Below are 20884 nucleotides of genomic sequence, written 5' to 3'. Positions count from 1 at the left end.
GAAATTATGTTTTTGGAGAATCCATTTGTGTTCTCCTTCTTTGTAGAGGGCATTTGATCTTCTTTGCATGTTTACTTTGTAAACACTTGGTCGGTACTTCTGCAGCGATATAGGGCGATTTTGAAGTTGGAGGAGAAAATGAGATGGGAGTTTTTCGACATACCCTAACTGTATTGAACCAGAGTGCACCAAGTACGCATTCGCATTGCAGAGCTAGACAAGATGACAATTTGTGGTTAAAAAGTGAATAAATATTAATTAATTTAGGAAAACAATCAATCGTTTCAGTAGATAAAACTCTTATTCCTTGGCTGGGATCGTTTAGAGCCCTTTGAAACTGCATCTAAACTGCATTTTGGAAGTTCAAATTTGCGGGCACAGTTGAAGTCCACTATATGGAGAAAATTCCTGAAATGTCATATCAAAAAACAGTTTCTTTACGACTGAAGAAAGAAAGACATGAAAACCTATGACAAGGGGGTGTGTAAATTATCTGTAATTTTTGGTTCTGGAAGTGAACTAATCCTTTTATGGAGACTGAGAAAAAGAGGTGGATGTTCACGGTCACACCGAATCACACACACATATATAAGTGCAGGTGCAAACATGGGCCTGCCACTCCAGCTTCAAATGGAAGACCTGATTGACATGTCAAAAGCAGCCAGGTCTTTTCTTCTTTTTTCGAGACAGCAAATTTAGGTAGCACAATGAGGTCTGTTGACATTGACGAGGCTAAATGTCAGCACTGCCAAACCCACACATCACCTCTGCTCGTGGCTCGGCAGCATCCGTCGCTTTCTAAAAAGCACCTGTCGTTTTGGTGTTGTGGCCCCGGAAGGCTTCAACAAAGATCTTTTTGCCGTTTTCTTTGCAAGTGTCAGTAAAACTGAGCTGCAGTTTCACTTAAAAAGGCCTTTATGGTACTTACGGCTGCTGCCCAGCTCCTCGAACAGATACTGCACTTTTTCCCATTGAGTGGAGTTCTGGTTGGGTGGAGACTCCAATGGAACAAACGTCCTGAAACGTAACAAAAAAAAATAATTCAGGATTCTTAGATGAATAAAAAATTCAAATGAACAGCACTTATTCAAAATCTCTAGAAACAGTCTAAATCTTTTTACTGTCACTTTTGGTTAACTTAATGCTACTTAGAATTATAAAATTCTTTTAAAATTCTAACTAACCCCAGGATTTAGAATGGTACAATAAATTAATATAACTGAATTTCAACAACAACAACAAAAAATGTTTAATTATCTGACAACTTAATATGGTTGTTACTCCCAAAACATTGAAACAGAGCATTAAGGTCATGGAAAATCACACTCTTCATCAATCAAATAATCAATAATCAAGAAGAGATGATGCCAACCCCCCAGAGGACCGCCATTGATGCCAGCCTTGAAACAACATACAGCACTACACCATTTTTCTACAAGTTTGATTGCAACACATAATCATTACTATTAGTGTTCATCATCTGTTTTTGATTACACCATTACTGTTTTTAATATTTATACCATATGTACATCGACTTAACATACAGTAGTCACCACTAATAAGCTACTAAATATATAGTAGTAGCCTACTTTTTTTTTTTGTACAGCTGCTTTGAAACGATTTGTATTGTGAAAAGCGCTATACAAATAAACTTGAACTGAATTGAATTGAACTGAATATGCAATTTTATAAAGCAAATATATGACTACTCAAATACATGAATTCAAAAATATTTTGGTTTTTAAATCTCCTGTTTTCATTGGTCAGCTTAAGAGTTGTGGGGGCACATCCAATGAAAGTTACATTTTAAAATATCAATAAAATACATACTAGGGCTGGACGATAAATCGAACGATATTGTGAGGCGCGTTCCGCTCAGGTTCCGCTGGAGCGGCAATTAATACAAAGAGACGTAAATCTCTGACAAGCTACGCCAAATCGCGCTCAAAATCGCATTCGATTCGCATTCGATTTTAAGCGCGATTTGGCGTAGCTTGTCAGAGATTTACGTCTCTGTGTATTAATTGCCGCTCCAGCGGAACGTGAGCGGAGCGCACGTGATGGAGATTTACTACTAATCAAAGTACCGGCTTCACTGACTAAACGTGCCTCACAATATCGTTCGATTTATCATCCAGCCCTAATACATACTCTTATTAATTTATTTATTATACATTACAATTAAATTCATTTAAATCTAAGATGATCACCTTAAAACAGAATAAAATATTTTCTAGGCCACTGATAAAGCAGTAGTCTTCATCTTCTGTGAGTATACATTATAGTATACATCTATGACTGACGGCACAAGTGTGTTTACTGTGAACTATCATGTAGCTATCCTTGTATACATCTCATGTGATGTATTGCCACAAGCTTTAAAAGCAACTCAGGATACAGTATGCTCACATTCTGAGTAAGTATCTGCAACACTAAGAAAGCCAGTCATCTCCAATAAGAAGAACATCACTCAGAGGGTGAGGTTGCATAAGCAAATACCTCAGGCTACAACTGGTCTGAAAAAAAAATCCCATGTTTTAACCTTTAGGTTCAGGTTTAGTCTGTATCAACTCTATAATTTGTATGTCCAGCAATTAAAACTTGCTTTTCGCCTGAAACATTATCCAACAGTGACACTAGCAGGTAAAGTTTTTTTTTTTTTTAATTTGTATTTTAACAGATCCCCTAAAGCGTGCAGTGAGTTTCGTGGGGGGTAATTGAGAATGAATGGGGGAAAGTCATGTGAAAGGAGGTAATGTTTCCATTGCAATATACTGGAAATGACTAGTTATGTTTGGGAGTGATTGGTTCACAAATTATATTCTTGTCTCTTGTGTTCGTGCGAGTTTCTCATTCGCCAATCAGTCTGAATAAACAATATAATGGAGTTAATAGGAAGACTCATTTAAAAAGTAAGCAAACAACTCACACACTTAGATATAACAACTTTGTTACATCAAAATAAGACTTGAAATGGCCTAAAAAAACATAATCTGTGGGAGTTTTTAGTGAGTAATCAGCTTGGTGAAATTTAAAGTAAATCTTTGTCTGTGACCAGTATTTACAGAGTTTTGATGACTGATGATCCGAAAAATTCAAAAATAGCTAAAAAAAAAGTTAACTATTAAAAAAAAAATAGCTGAACATAAGTTCACAAACATATTTTTTTCTGGTAGTGTAATGTGATTGGAACATGACTTTACATTTGATTAAAAAAAAACTTTGAGGATGTTGCCCTCTTATTTCACCACTGCACACCATTAATATACATAGAGCACTGTGCAAAAGTTTTAGGCCACTAGTATTTTCACCAACAAAAACGGTTTTAAGTCAGTTATTTCTATCTGTAAAAATATCAGTTTACATTTCCAAACATTAATTTTGCCATTAACTGTAATAATCCAGTGAGATTTTTGTTTGCACAAGGAGTCTGACAACAGCCAGTGCTCCACACAACTGTGGCAACATCTCCAAGATACTTCAAAAAACCTACCTGCAAAACAGTGTTGTTTTCGTCAAGGATGACGATGACGAAATCATTTCGTTGACGGCACTTTTTTTCATGATGCTAACGAGACGATGACGAGATAAAAATGGCTCTTTGATGACTAAAACATGACGAGACGTGTGTGAGTTTTCGCTGACGAGACAAGAATAGACGAAAATGTTAGTGGGTGGTCCGTCAGACATTTAAAATGCATGACATTTCTGCTTATTGTGCATGCCAATTAAAACCTAAAAAGTATCTGCCGCTATGGCAAGCCGTTTTAGCATTAAATACTCTTTGCCATACTAGTATGGCAAGCCGTTTTAGCATTCTATCCTTGTGTGGTTACGCCCACCACCTGGCGTGCAGCGCACAACGTGCTCAACACGTCACATTGTTGTCACTCAGACAGACAGACGATTAACCATGATGGCGGCAGTTTGCACACAGGGTGGTCGCAAACGGCGAGAGGACCTATGGGTGTATTTCAAATATATGTCTATTATGTCTAAAACCATTCCTTCATTATTGTAATTATTGGTGAAAATAGTCGATCCGGAAGCTCAGAATGTGTTGAACTATAGATCTGCTATTTTCACAACTTATAAGTGACACTACCCAACAGCAAAATACTTACTGACTTACATTAATTTGATAAAAGACTACTTTTTCCCATTTTTTTTGACTAAAACTAGACTAAAACCTTTTTGACTTTTCGTCGACTAAAATTGGACTAAAACTATCACATATAGAAGTGACTAAAATTTGACTAAAACTAATAAGCATTTTAGTCCAAAAGACTAAAATAAGACTAAATCTAAGATGGTTGTCAAAAACAACACTGCTGCAAAGCTGTAGTAAAAAGTGCTGTAAAATGGGAATGCTGTCAAAAATAATGCCATAAATAGTTTTTTTTTAATCAATTAAATTATAGTAACTAAATCAAATCAACATTTGGTGTGACCATCCTTTGCGTTTAAGGAGATTTTGTCCTAGGTGCACTTGCACATAGCTTTTCAGGTAGGTTTTTTAAAGCACCTTGGAGATGTTGCCACAGTTCTTCTGGATTTAGTGTGTCTCAGTTTGTTCTGTTTCTTCATGTCATTCCAGACAGACTGGATAATGATGAGATTAGATTCTTGGGCAAACAAAAATCTCACTGGATTATTACAATTAATGACAAAATGGAAATGTAAACTGACATTTCCTACTGACACACTACAGCAACAGATAGAAATAACAGACTTAAAACCATTTTTTTGTTGTTGGTGAAAATACTAGCAGCCTAAAACTTTTGCACAGTACTGTATAATGTAATAAAGTGTTATTTATTAATCAAGCAATCGATCCCATTGAGTGAGACTATTCATCCTAATTCAATGTTTGCCTAAATATCCAAGCAACAAGATAGAATGTTAAATGTCACAATATATGACAAAATAATAATGCAGCCCTAAAGGACATGCATAAAACCTACTGTTGACATCCATTCAGAAACTAAAACAGGTGCATTCAAATGGCAACAACTGCAAATGGCCACAAAATAAGGTAACTTTCATTTTAAATGCAGCCACATCATTCAGCATCACTGGCATAATCTGAGCGAGTTCAATTGACGTGTCACTTCAGAAAAGCTGTGTCGTGCATGAAAATGTCATCTTTTAGGGGTGTCAGTAAATTACGTTGTAAACTGTACGCACAGCAGGATGCCGTTTCATAAATCGACCAAGGACTCAGTGAGGGTTTATGCAAAAGTACACAAGCTCAAAGACTTAACACGTATCTGACCTTTGTATCCACATTCCCTGTCGTTTGCCATTGTCAATTAAGGTCCAAAATACTATGTCAGCTAACTTTCACTCCGCCAGTTGAATGATATCGCATTACACAGTAAATTAAAAGCACACAGGCTAATTTGTAAGCAACGACTGGTGGCTAATTGCAGGCTAATAGGCCAAATACGATCAGCTGACTAAGGATCTGTCCTATAAGCACCCTTTTGAAACCTAAAAAGACAAATGGGGCACTTTTTGGTCTCGTGGACTTAGAAGTAGAGAAGGCCACGTGAATGCAGGTCCACATGAAGAGGTCCATTTGGGACAGGGCCCATGTGTCTAGAGCTTCGACCAAGTGCGGCATTGATAGAGTGCACTTAGAGCTCTCGAGACATTTCGACGGGTACGAGAGATTGAATGGGACTACAGAGGCTGGGAAGGGTCAGCTCTTCATTTAGAAGTCCCATCCTTAGCGCAGACCAATCAAAACAGGCAAACAAAAAGAAGTCAGTCTCCAAATGAACAATCACAAACGCAGGGACTCTGCGTCTCACCCTGAGAAAAAAAGAGGATGGAAAAAGCCATCATGTCCTCCCACATCAGGAACCCAGAGACACAATACTCTTGGTAAAACACTGCACTGGTTCAAAAGGTAAAATGAACACCAAATTGCTTCTGTCCGAAGTGCCATCCCCACTTTTAAATTTGGTCGACGGCATGTCCCTCTTCCCATTCTGCGATCAAAGTAACCCATCCCACTGGGTCTATACGACACAAAGGTGTGATGAAGGTATCCTGCCCCACAGGAACACTATTTAATGGTTGAGAGCACATTAAATTATATGACCTGGTGAGCAGACGTGTTATTCTTGCAGCGGCAAAGAAAATCCATTATGTTTATGCTGCACGAGCACTGCTGAGAACAAAAAGTATAAACTCGAGGTTAAACGGGACAAAGCCATGCCATGTATCTGTACACATTTAGACTGCATGTTGGTTTTTAGTTCGGTTAACAATTGGACACGAAATTGTTACACGGCTTGACAAAAAAAAAAAAGAGAGATGCCAGATAATCTGACTTTGCCTTCAGAGTTTATTTACAACACCACCTTTGGGTTATGTGTTCAATCTAAAATGTGGTATTTCAAAGTACCCACTATAACAGGGTTCCCCAAATCTTACCCTGGAGGTCCAATGCGCTGCAGAGTTTAGCTCCAACCCTGATCACACTCACAAACCTGTTATTCTCTAATGATCCTGAAGACCTTGATTAGCATGCTCAGGTGTGTTTGATTAGGGTTAGAGCTAAACTCTGCAGGAAAATGGATCTCGAGGTCCAGATTTGATGATCCCTACACTATAATATCTTTTCAAAATACCCACTACAGTTTTTTTTTCAATGTTTAGGCAATAAAAAATACTTATTAACAATATAAAATTAGTTTTGTCATTATGAAACTTTGCTTTTACACCTATACTTTACGTTTTTTTTCAGAAACCTTCAAAATTTCTCACATTATCACAGTTTATTTGCTGTGGTTTAGAAAATTGTACTAAAATATGACAAGAACTCAAGAATTAAACTGTGTCAGAACAAATTCATCTTGATAATCTCAAATTAATTAGTCAAAACAAAATTTTTGGAGACACCTTAAAAACTTCTCACATTATTACAGTTTATTCGCTATAGTTTAGAAAATGGTAATAAAATATGGCAAGAAGTGAAGAGTTAAACTGTGTCAGAATAGTATAATATGGCACAGTTTACTTCATTTTGCTATCCTCACTTACATAAATAAAGTATAGTGTCCTGCACCCACTAGTATAAAAAAAAAATGGTCAAAAATTATATCCGATGTCTGAATTATTATTGGTTTGACTGTATCAAGAATCAAGTAAATCATAAAATGTTGGTTTTGGGTCACTAAGCTTTTTTTTTTCATTGTTTATTTATATGTTTTTGAAACTTTTATTTTTAAATAATATTTTATTTATTATTAATGTTGGAAACAGTTGTGCTGCTTAATATGTTGTTGGAACCTGTGATACTTTTTCAAGATTCTTCAGTAAATCAAAAGTTAAAAAGAACAGCATTTATTTAAAATAGAAATATTTTGTATATTTTGTAACAATATAAACCATTTAAAAGTTTGTGGTCAGTAAACTTTTATTCTTTCTTTCTAAAAAAAAAAAAGAAAACTTTTATTCACCAAGGATGTGTTAAATTGATAACAAAAAAAGTCATATTAAAAGACTTTAATATATAATATTTAAGACTTTAAAAGATATTATTAGAAATTATTTTTATTTTGAATAAATGCTGTTCTTATTACCCTTTTATTCATCAAATAATCCTGAAGGGGGAAAAAAACACAGGTTCCAAAAACATATGTTTCCAACATTGATAATAAATCAGCATATTAGAATGTTTTCTGAAGGATCACTGAAAACTGGAGTAATGGCTGTTGAAAATTAAGCTCTGCATCAAAGGAATAAATTATATTTTAAACTATGGTAAAACTATTTTAAACTGTAATAATATTTTTTGAGGGTTTCTTTGATAAAAAGGAATTACAAAAGAACAGCATTTATGAAAACACTTTACAATAAGGTTAATTAATTTACATTAGTTAACTACATTAGTTTTTATGAACTAAGAATGAACAATACCTCTACATCATATTAATGTTAATTTCAGCATTTACTAATGCATTATTAAAAACCAAAAGTCAAGTTTAACATTAGTTAATGCACTGTGAAGTAACATGAACTAACAATGAGCAACTGTACTTCTATTAAATAACATTAACAAAGATAGTGTAAAATATGTATTGTTGTTCATTGTATTGTTCATTGTTCATTGTTTATTTAAAATTTTTAATGAAATAATTAGTAAATAAATAAATAAAGTAGTGTCGCAGAATGGAAATAGTTAAGAAATGGAACATAAAAAGACCACAAAGATTACAAAAGACCAATATTTATATTTGGAATAACCCGCACTCAGGAATAATACAAAATAAGGTCAAGAACAAGCATAAACTAGGCTCCATTTTGAATATGTTAACATTCAGTAGATTTTGAGCTTTCCAGAAATAAACTGTGTACATCTTATTTACTTTTATAGTGGAATATATTGATTTTAGTCTGTCAGCAGAATCTACTGATCTAAAATTGTCCAAATTATTGGTGCCAAAGTTTACCGATAATCATTCATGATCTGGCTAGAGCCCTTTGAATTCCAAATTACCCATAAATGTCATATTATCACCATTTGATGTGCCCCCTGTAGAGAGATATTGCTCTACTAAACTAAAAATGGCTACTCAGATTATAGCTACAGTTTGTTCTCCAATTGCACAAAGGTAACCTTAGTACAAAATCATCAAATTCTGGGTATTATCAACATTCTGTCCAACAATTTCCAAGCATTCTCACACCTGCTGTACCCCCGATGGAGGTTGAAGATGACGAGTGAATGATATAATAAAGCTCACATCGACCTCTCCACACACACACACACACACACACACACACACACACACACACACACAAAGAGAATAGTATAATTTCACAAAGCGCACTTACCCAATCAAAAGCAGTGCTGAACACACAATCACAAATCCTACTGTATACTTCAGTGCATTTTTCACTTGCTGTAATGAGAGAATAAAAAACAGGTTTATCAAACTGTGTTCATCAAGTCATCAATCCGTGATAAATTACACTCCATGTAGAGATGGGCTTTGGGCTGGAGCATAATTACATATTTGCAGCACTTAACAGTCAGGAACACAGTGTCCCTAGTTCATTTTCTGATGGAAACATTGTGGCTCTGTTCCAAAATCTTAGCTAATGCAGTGTCATAACTGAAACGGAACCTTACAAGTGAACCAATTTGGAACATTCTACATTAAATTAGCAATTTTCTGCAGCTTCCAAACAGCAGTCATCACGCAAAGCGCTTAAGAGACTCAATTATTAATTCACTTTAATAATTTGGCATTAGCTTGTTGCTAAACTAACAATGTGATACACAAATAAATGCAATTAACATAGTAAAAAGTTAAATACATTGTACACTCAAAAATTTGGTAAAACAGTTGTTATTTTGAAAATGTAATTTTTAAATATAAAATCTATAATAAAATATAATATAATACAATAAACCAGCATGAATATAGATACAGTAAAGATCAAATTTATAATTAGTTACATAATTTTACATTTTGATTTTTAAAGGTTTCATTTTTTTATTCAAAAATACCAAACAGAATCTCATAATTTAGGGAGGATTCAATTATAAAATAAAATACAATAAAATATGTAAATGTAAAAATAAGTAAAAATGGACAAAAAAAAAAAAACATGTGAAAATAATTTTAAATGTAAAATATACTGCACAACAATGTTTCATTAGACTCAACAATTCTATTATTTTGAAAATATAAAATTTAAATAAATATATAAAATAATATACAAAGGCACTCCAGCAAAATTTAAAAAATTAAAGAAGGATTAAATTATAGCTAAAACTAAATAAAATAACAAACAAAAAATAAAATAAAAAATAAATGCACAAAAAAATGTAAAACATACATTTTAAATATAAATTTTAAATATTTGTAATAAATAATATAATATAAAAAGGCAATCCAGCAAAATAAAAAAGGATTTAATTATAGCTAAAACAAAATTAATTTAAAATAAATAGAAATTAAAAACATGTACAAATAATTTAAAAAGTAAAATATATTGTAAACTCAAATACTGGGTAAAACAGTACATGTTTCATTGGACTTAACAATTCTGTTATTTTGAAAATTATATAATATAATATAATATAATATATGTTTCATATTTCATTAGACTCAACTATTCTGTTATTTTGAAAATATAAATTTTAAATATAAATTTCAAATATTTGTAATATATAATATAATATACAAAGGCAATCCAGCAAAATAAAAAAGGATTTAATTATAGCTAAAACAAAGTAAATGAAAAATAAATAGAAATTAAAATAAATTAAAATAAATGCAAAAAAACATGTACAAATAATTTAAAGAGTAAAAAATATTGTACACTTAAATACTGGGTAAAATAGTACATGTTTCATTAGACTTAACTATTCTGTTATTTTGAAAAGTATATAATAATATAATAATATAATATAATATAATATAATATAATATAATATAATATAATATAATATAATAATATAATATAATATAAAAAAGAAAAGAAAAGAAAAAAAAGAATACATTACATTACATTACATACTTCAACCATTGGACAGATTTCTTTCCCCGATGCATTTCACAATGCATTATAGGTTTGTATTATCCATGAAGGATATAGACAATCCTGTTAAAAACTGGGCCAAAAAACAAAACAAAAACAAAGACAGCATAATCATCCTGCCTCCCTTTCAGGACAGCACCTATGATGCTTTGAAAATGCTGCCTACGTAGGAGTCTCAATAGTTTTGGAACGGAGCCACTTCTGACTGTTTCAAAGGATAAGAAGGAGTGGAAGAAGTTTGGAAAGAGATCTAAATAACTTCTAGAAGATGGAGGAAGCTCCTCAGTATGTAATTTTGCATATCACTGTGGCGTCCTTAGAGAGAAAAATTTGACATTTGAAGTGAGCAGCAATATAGTGAGAAGGATTTGTTTTTCGTCACTTTATTACCTCAATGCAGTCAAATGTCTTGCAGATGGGAGTCTAGGTGAACTCACTGGCTTATTATAAATGAACTGCCATAACTGTAATCAGGCAAATACCACTTAGCAATACCTCAAGGGCATTTTCTGTTGATATGATTAATGCTAACTTTTCTAACCGCAGACAGCAAGCCTTGCTTTACATACTAGTATAGTACACACTATTTATTGACTACAAATAGCTTAATGTAGCTCTTTTCCCATCTAGTTTTTCACTGTGTGTGTGAATTATCCTTGTAAGGCTGAAAAGGCAATCTGTTTCAGAACTAGAAAAACAGGAAGGAGTGTCAGCTTTACCAAGCACTTGTTGGTGTTGTCTTCATCTTTCTCCTCGTAGTAGAAATACACAAAGGGGATCCAGAGGAAGACGCAGAACAGAATGATGGAATACAGAGCTGTGAAAGAGAAAAGATGGGCAGTTATACATCTGGAGTACACTCAACAACCAGAATCCCCATTAAATACAGCACATTATGCATAACGTATTTAGATGTCACAGGGTCAATGATGTGGCATTCATGTCGTGTACAGATGTATTAATAAACATTAAAAATGCAATTTGTACACAGGATGACCTATGCCTCTTCTATTATGAAATTTATTTAAATTATTTTTTAATAAATGTGGTGTCAAAAATGTCAAGGTTGCATGAGACTGTAAAGAAAGTATATAAAAAAATAAAAAAGGTCCAATTATAGGTTGAAATTCTTAAAAATCTTCTCTCTCTCTCTCTCTCTATATATATATATATATATATATATATATATATATATATATATATATATATATACACACACAGTACAGACCAAAAGTTTGGACACACCTTCTCATTCAGGTTATTTTTTTGCTTTTAAAACTGGATTTTCCAAAAGATGGGCAAATATCTTACACTAAACCATGTGAAATTATCCATGTTATCCCCATGAATTAAAGTTAGAAATGTGGGTCTTTTATAAAGTGAATTTTACATAAAAAAGCATTTTTTTGTATAAAAACCCATTTAATAATATTGATTTATTAATTTATATATATTTTAAAAAATATCACTAACCCACTGAAAACTGCACAAATGTAGAGTAAAAACTTTAATAAACAGAAAAATTGTCCAAAAAGTCTGTACTTTTTGGACAATATATATATATATATATATATATATATATATATATATATATATATATATATATAATGTATATTTATTTATTTATAATGTAAAGCAGGAGGTAGTTTGGGAAAAATATATATTTCATATATAAATTATAAAATATAAATGTAAAAAATAGTATATAAATTACAAAATACATATTCTCGCTCTCTCTCTCTTTCTCTCTCTCTCTCTATATATATATATATATATATTTTTTTTTTTTTTTTCACAAATACGAATATAGGTAAAATTTCTTCAAAATCTTCTTTTATGATTTTTTTTTAAAAGGAAGGAGAAGCAGGAGGCAGTTTGGGGAAAATATATTTCAAGTATACAATATAAATGTAAAAAATATTATATCAATTCAAATATACATATTCTATCCCTCTTTCTCTACACAAATACAAATACAGGTTAAACTATAGATTACTTTTTTTTTACACAAAAGAACACTTATTTATACTTTTTACTATGAGAGATATTTTTTTTTAAAGTATGTTCACGCTCAACCTACAACAATTCACATTTTTGGATTTGTTAAATCAATAATTTGAAAAGACTGTTTAATAGCCTTTTTAAAAATAAACAACAGAGATAACAGTAATGACTGACTTTTCAATTAGTTACACATTACATATATTTTTAAAGATTTTATTTTTAATTAAAAGTCTTTTTTTTTCATTCAGCATGTTAAAGCAACCAAACAGGATCACAAAATTTAGGCAGGATTCAATTATAGCAAACATCAATTCTAACAAATATTAGTTGGATTGTACACAGAAGTTCTATAAATCTATTTGTATATTTACTTGTTTATTAAATTTGTGTATTGTACACACTGGTACAAGTATACATGACATGTGAACATAAAGTGATAAATAGGGTACGAAAGGGTACGAACACAAATCAAGAGTGAAATCAATGTCTTTTCACGTAAAGATTCCTAGAAACCAATAAAACTCCCACATGATGAGTCCTAAGCCCCAAAGCACAGACAAGCTGAAATAATCAAGTTAAAGGAGCAAAGATCACTGATATTGCAAGAGTTTACGTAACAGACTGTGACAGGCAGAGAAAGTGATTTTGTTGATTCCTCCCTTTCTCTGTCATGCAATGAATTAAAATCGTCAGCTTGGCCCATTTCAGTCCTGAAACGGATCACACACTTTTCTGACCCTGTAAAATGTTGTCTCTGCTTCTCATGTAGGTTACTCAGTTGATACAGGCGATATGAATTATACATCCTTCTTTAGTTCAGAAAATATGTCATCATAAAGCCCTCCAGATATGTTTGTATACATGAATGGAGTGGATTAGGAAACTACAGCTGGATACATGAGAAAAAAATCTGGAGTACACAAGACAAAACCATATCATACAACAACCCGAACATCTTTCTCCAAATAGAAACAGGTCTGTGATAATATAGACTGTCTCCAATACTGGCAACACACCAGAACGGCTTGCAATGACCTTCCATGAGCGCAAAAAATGATCCATCATTCTGTCTGAGGTCAAGTAGGACAAAAAGCTCATTTCCGTGAACATGTAAACATGCTCCGCACACATCAGTCAAATGTGTACATGCGTGTTCACTTGATAAATGCTTCGATTTTATAAGATAGATGTGTGAAACGAACAGCAGAGTGCGTTTCTGCCGGGTAAAACACAAATGTTTTTTAACAGCAGGCGGGGAGGAAAACAGAGCAGCAACATTTCAGAAGAAAAACATAATGGGATGAAAACGGTTATTGTTATTGTTTCATGAGCCCCGCGGCTGATTTTGCCAGCTGTTCGCGTGCGTTTCAAAACTTAATTTTTTGATTGCTGCACTTTTTCTGGATTACTGTGAGGGATTCGGTCGTATCAGTTCAGTGGATCAAAGCTGCTCATACAGATGAACTCTGCGCTCTCGCACGCTCTCGCTACAATTTACCTTGTGACGCCTGACCATCGCTCAATTTTGTTATGTTTCTGGACAGTTTAGTGTGATTAAGGAATTTCTCATGGTTTGGAGTATTTGTGTTAAGCTTTCAAGATGTTCAACCCATTCTGTATCAGAGGAATTCCACACAGTTTGTGTTCTCAAGGCAAACCACATGCATCAAACTCTGGACCAATCCAAGACACCCGGAATCAATTTGCTGCAATTAGAAATACAATAACAGTTTAAATTGTATCTGTCAGGAGTGTCTGTTTAGCTAATTAGCGGTGTTTGCTAAGGCAAGCATCCCTGTTTCTATAGCATATACTTAAGGTTTGCGTTTTGAACAATCATTCATGTCAGTTTATGCTATGGACATGAGTGATACCTTGCAGCTTCATGCAGCTTGCCAATGTGTATTACTGCTAGAGATAATCAATACAATCAACATTTTTACCAATATTCATAGTTCTCTAATTCTAATCAGTCATTTCTTTCAGCCATTTAGATTGAAAAAAGTTGATGATAGAACGATAAAACAACAGAATGATGATAGAATGATAAAACGATAGAATGATAAAACAATAAAACGATAGAATGACAGAACTATAGATAAAACGATAGAATGACAGAATAATAAAACGATAGATAGATAGACAGACAGACAGTAATATAATAATAAAACGACAGAAAAAGCGATAGAATAATTTAACGATCGATAGAACGATAGAGCAACAGACAGACAGACAGACAGACAGACAGACAGATATAGATCGTAATATAATGATAAAACGACAGAAAAAGCGATAGAATAATTTAACGATCGATAGAACGATAGAGCAACAGATAGACAGACAGACAGACAGACAGATATGAGTAGATATAGATCGTAATATAATGATAAAACGACAGAAAAAGCGATAGAATAATATAACGTTCGATGGAACGACAGACAGACAGACAGACAGACAGATAGTAATATAATGATAAAACGACAGAAAAAGCAATAGAATAATTTAACAATCGATAGAACGATAGAGCAACAGACAGACAGACAGACAGATATGAGTAGATATATAGATCGTAATATAATGATAAAACGACAGAAAAAGCGATAGAATAATATAACGTTCGATGGAACGACAGACAGACAGACAGACAGACAGATAGACAGACAGACAGACAGACAGATATGAGTAGATATAGATCGTAATATAATGATAAAACGACAGAAAAAGCGATAGAATAATATAACGTTCGATGGAACGACAGACAGACAGACAGACAGACAGACAGACAGACAGACAGACAGACAGACAGATAGATATGAGTAGATATATATCGTAATATAATGATAAAACGACAGAAAAAGCGATAGAATAATATAACGTTCGATGGAACGACAGACAGACAGACAGACAGACAGACAGACAGACAGACAGACAGATAGACAGATAGATAGACAGACAGAAAGACAGATAGATAGGAGTAGATATAGATCGTAATATAATGATAAAACGACAGAAAAAGCGATAGAATATAACGTTCGATGGAACGACAGACAGACAGACAGACAGACAGACAGATAGTACAGGGCTCTAGAGTGCGACCAATTTGGTCGCATGTGCGACCTAATTTCTCAATGGTGCGACTAAAAAAAATCAAAGGTTGCACCGGTGCGACCAGCCGTTCTAGGGGGAAAAAAACGAAACTCCGTCACTCTTAAAGTCTCCCTGTTGCTCAACAACAGACACACATTAGACCAGGGGCGTCGCTAGACCCTTTTTACTGGGGCACGTGCCCCAGTAAAAATCTGCTGTGCCCCAGTAAAATCTCAAATTTGAGTTATAATTTATAGGGATGCACTGAATATTTTCGGTTTTCGGCCGAAACACTTTTATCACCGAAACAACACGGCCGAAACAGTATGTTGACGCAGACAGAAACCGCAGCTTGCACGTGCTTGTCTGAAGCAACACATCTGCGGTGTGGACGTATTTCAGTATATCTAAGAAAGACAACCGGACAGCGATTTGCAAAACTTGTAATGCAGACATTTCAAGAGGGGGTGTGTCTGCAGTCGTGCGTTCAGTGATGACGAGAGCAGAGATCGGCGCATTGTGCGGCGCACAGACAGATGTAGCTTTCAGTGAGTGAAAAACAATGTCTTTACATTGGTGTTCGCAAAAGTTTAAAGATATGTCTTTTCTATATACTGTATTTTATTTTATAAATTATTTATGTTTTAAACCATGGAGGTGAGCCAATGGAAATCACACAAGCAACACGAAAAGTGCGCAGTATGTTAAAGTGAAAGTAAAAACTCCCTTTCAGCGTCTGATGTGCACATTCTTTCGAAGACAATGAGATACGATTATACTTCATATGCTGATATTCATTTAGTCCCCTAATATTTTTCTTGTGCCCCGAACATGGTGGGAAAAAAAATCAAATGAAACGTATTTTGTGTAAGGTTTGTTTTTGAAAGTCGGTTCTTGAAATAAAGCTCTTAATTTTCATTGATGACTACAGTGTTATTAGGAGTTAAGAAAGTAGGCTATTAATTATGATTTCAGGTGGTCTTAAATGTGGGGACTGAAAGACAAGAATTGCGATGAAACTTCAAAAGGCTATCCATTGAATAAATATGAGTGCTACACATTTCAAAGTCATTTGTGGCGCTGCTTTGTGTACTAGCAGTCTGACAGCGCCTCCTGCTGGAAGAGAAACGCGTAGACTTGTAAATGTGATTTTTTTAGTCTATCTATGATGTGAACTGATGGATCCAGAAGAGAATGTTATAAAAATTTAAACATTTAAACAAAGGCAGTATAATATATGTTATTGAAGTAATATAATACTTGATTGATAATAGTTTAAATCAATATAATTGATTTCTTCTTTGAAACTTTAATATTAATTTATGCAATTACAATGCCTTGATTTTAGTAAGATTAGTACACAGTCATAGCCATAAACACAATGGTACTAATAATTGGCATAATTTATTTCGGTGTTTCGGTTTTCGGCCTTGGTTTTCTCTTTTTCGGTTTTCGGCCAAGAATTTTCATTTCGGTGCATCCCTAATAATTTACTTTGATAATCTCGAAATAAAGACATTAAACTATATGCAACAACTGAATTAACGCTTCTAAAAGCAGTGCAATTTAACCGAAGACTATGCACGCATATATCCATGCTCGCACGCATCTGTGTATTTAACTGCAACCTTTCACGCAGAAGTGCATACAGCCGAGGTGGGCTATGAAAAAATGACGAAACCAGTGGTCGAACGCGGCCTGGTAAGCACCTGTACGCCGCACTTTTAGCAGCCCTGTACCCTGCATTAATTGCCTTAAAGATGGTGAGAATCCTTATGTGAAGTATGAATTAACGCTTTTAAAAGCAACGCAATTTAACCGAAGACTTTGCACGCAGATATCCATGCCCGCGCGCGTCTGTGTATTTAACTGCAGCGCGCACGTCGCGCAACCTTTCACTCAGAAGTGCATGCAGTGGAGGTGGGCTATGAATAAAATTACGAAACCAGTGGTCGAACACGGCCTGGCACCGCCTGGTACGCACTTGTATGCCGCACTTTTAGCAGCACTGTGCCCTGCATTAATTGCCTTAAAAATGGTGAAAATCCTTATGTGAAGAATGAAGATGCTTAAATAAATATGCATTAATGTATAAATTTACTTCTAGTGCTTGTTGCAGCGTAAGAATAGTCGGTTACACAAGTTTGTATGGTTAATTGTGTTGTAAATGCAAATGTCTTTCAAAAAAGATAGTGATATGAGTAATGGGGGGCCCGTGCCCCAGTAGAGCTTTAGGTCTAGCAACGCCCCTGCATTAGACCCATATCGTGGTCTAAACCAATCAGAGATAAAGGACGGATCCCGCCCCCCCTCTGATTGTCCGTGGTCCAGATATTCCTGTACGTGTGTGTACGTTTGAAAATGCATGTGATGCAGTCAGGTTGTCTCTACACTGTCAAGCGTTTACAATGCCTCCTCCGCAAAAACACGGACTGGATCGCGGACTCCATTCATAAAAACCGAATTTACTATGGCGCGGAACGTAATACGTTGATTTCTGGAATGATAAATCAAAAGTTGGTCTGTCACTTAATTCAAATCGCGATATGGACTAGTGTCTATGAAAACGGAAAGGCAAAAAGACCGTTTAAAATGAATCCTGCATGTTCCGTTTGCCTCTATGTATTAATGGTGGAGACGTGTATTTTTTTTTAACTACACGCGTATAGGCTACTGAAGCGTTCACGGTGACGCTCCCGCTAATTTTTGGCATTTGCATCTCACATGAACAGATAAACTCAATCTCCAAACCTACTGTGTCACTTTTACCGTTTCATTTGAGAAAGCATCATATCATACTGTTCACAGATACTTCACGGCAACCTGTCAAAATAAGAGTACGGTTTAACATGAAACAGAACAATATTAGTCCTGTATTACTTTTGTACAGTATAATGTAGGTGTTTATATATTCCTATTTATAAATCATATGTTTGCCAAAAATTAAAAAGGTTTATTTTTCATTTGATTAAAAATAAATACATGTTTATGCTTTCATTTGATTATGAGAAAAATTAAAACAAGAATTTCGAAAAATAAAAATAAAATAAAAAAACAATTTTAGAGCCCTATTGTTCAAAATGTTAAAATAGAGAGTTTTGGACTTATTTTTTCACTGAAATGTTTTCGTTATTACACAAAGTAGGGTAAAGTACTGGGGGAAAAATATGCTTCAAATAAAGAACTTTATATTGACCAGATTGTTAGTTAATCATTTACAAGTCAATATTGCCTATATGGACAGGGATTAAAAAATAAATAAAATAAAAAAGTAAAAACAAAGTGAACTTGTAAAACTGCGGTGTTGAATGTGATGCGGTTGAAAATTTGGGTGCACCTAACTTTTGTGCTGGTGCACCTAAGAAAAAAAGTTAGGCGCACCAGTGCAACCAGTGCAAAAAGTTAGTCTAGAGCCCTGTAGTAATATAATGATAAAACGACAGAAAAAGCGATAGAATAATTTAACAATCGATAGAACGATAGAGCAACAGACAGACAGACAGACAGACAGACAGACAGACAGACAGACAGATAGACAGATAGACAGATAGACAGATAGATAGACAGATAGATAGACAGATAGATAGATAGATAGATAGTAATATAATGATAAAACGACAGAAAAAGCGATAGAATAATATAACGTTCGATGGACGGATGGACGGACGGACGGACGGACAGAATGATAAACAGAATAATTTTCAGAATGATGGATGGGTGAATAGAACGATAGAATGATATACAGAATAATGGATGGATGGATGGATGGATGGATGGATGGATGGATGGATGGATGGATGGATGGATGGATGGATGGATGGATGGATGGATGGATGGATGGATGGATGGATGGATGGATGGATGGATGGATGGATGGATGGATGGATGGATGGATGGATGGATGGATGGATGGATGGATGGATGGATGGATGGATGGATGGATGGATGGATGGATGGATGGATGGATGGATGGATGGATGGATGGATGGATGGATGGATGGATGGATGGATGGATGGATGGATGGATGGATGGATGGATGGATGGATGGATGGATGGATGGATGGATGGATGGATGGATGGATGGATGGATGGATGGATGGATGGATGGATGGATGGATGGATGGATGGATGGATGGAATAATTTACAGAATGATGGATAAATGGATGGTAAATGCCTACATATTGTGTTTGTTTGGTAGACTGTGAGCAAGTAAAGCCCCTCTAATATGCGGTAGGATAACACCGCTGGCATTATGAATTCATGGGAAGGAGGTGAGGAACAGACACTTACAGGGGCTACAAAGCTATTTTAGGCCAGAGGGGGGATATCTACAGCTAATGGATGTCTCTCAAAACAGGCCCAGTAAACCCGAAATAACTCTTGACCAAGACATGCATGGCTTCATTAGCATGGATTCATTTACAACGATGAAAAAAAAGGTTCAGATGATCACAACCACGGTAGGCACTTCGGTATACAGGTTATTCGCAGCATAGAATTGTCTTTTAACACATTAAACTCCTCCCAATAATCTTAAAGAGTTTTAATTAAGACAAATGAAGCAGACAAAAAACAAAAGAGATCCAATTTGTCCCTTCTCACAAACCACATTGTGCATCTTCGTTAATTCCGGGCACCTGTAGTGCACTAAAGTACCGAGAGCATACTGGTTAAATACACAACATGCTGTGGAAAACGAGGGCCAGTAAATGTGAAAGTGAAATGTCAACGTTTCAGTGACAGCAATTACAGCTCCCGGTGAGATCATGGCTGCTTTGGTTTGCTCTATTGTTTTCAAAATTCTGCATGAAACATTCATCTTGAATTACACTTACATATTTCATGTTGAAGTGTAACTGCTTTCGTCTAACCACAGGCAACTTCTCTGAGAAGGTGTCACAGTGCAAACTGTCAAACAGCTACAGCACACTACATTGTCAGCATGCTAATTAAAGCACAACTGAAAAAATATCAATAGTAAAAAACAAAAAAACACATAAAAAAAAAATCTAGACCTAACTAATCATCTATTCAATTGTTGGATGAAGAAAATACCCTACCAGTCAAAAGTTTTTGAACAGTAAGATTTTTAAAAGTCTCTGCATTTTTTATCCAAAGTACAGCAAAAACAGTAAAATCTTGAAATATTTGTACTATTTAAAACTGTTTTCTATTTGAATATATTTTAAAATGTAATTTATTCCTATGATCAAAGCTACATTTTT

The 20884-nt window shown here is 34.4% G+C and overlaps 1 protein-coding gene across 1 annotated transcript in view; it reads right to left on the bottom strand.

Annotated features, from left to right (window-relative positions):
- Positions 1–20884, bottom strand: part of lmbrd1 (LMBR1 domain containing 1) — a 65798-nt gene that overhangs the window by 44169 nt on the left and 745 nt on the right. Inside the window, exons 2-5 of the mRNA XM_073834591.1 lie at positions 18470–18480; positions 11286–11415; positions 8851–8918; positions 929–1017 (exon numbers count right to left, since the gene is read on the bottom strand). Coding sequence (XP_073690692.1) covers positions 929–1017; positions 8851–8918; positions 11286–11415; positions 18470–18480 — 298 coding nt within the window. The remainder of the gene's footprint in view (positions 1–928; positions 1018–8850; positions 8919–11285; positions 11416–18469; positions 18481–20884) is intronic.

Source organism: Garra rufa, chromosome 2 (assembly GCF_049309525.1).
Source record: "Garra rufa chromosome 2, GarRuf1.0, whole genome shotgun sequence".
Classification (NCBI taxonomy): Eukaryota; Metazoa; Chordata; class Actinopteri; order Cypriniformes; family Cyprinidae; genus Garra; species Garra rufa.
The sequence above is the reverse complement of the archived record's forward strand: the minus strand, read 5'-3'. Positions and strand labels throughout refer to the sequence as shown.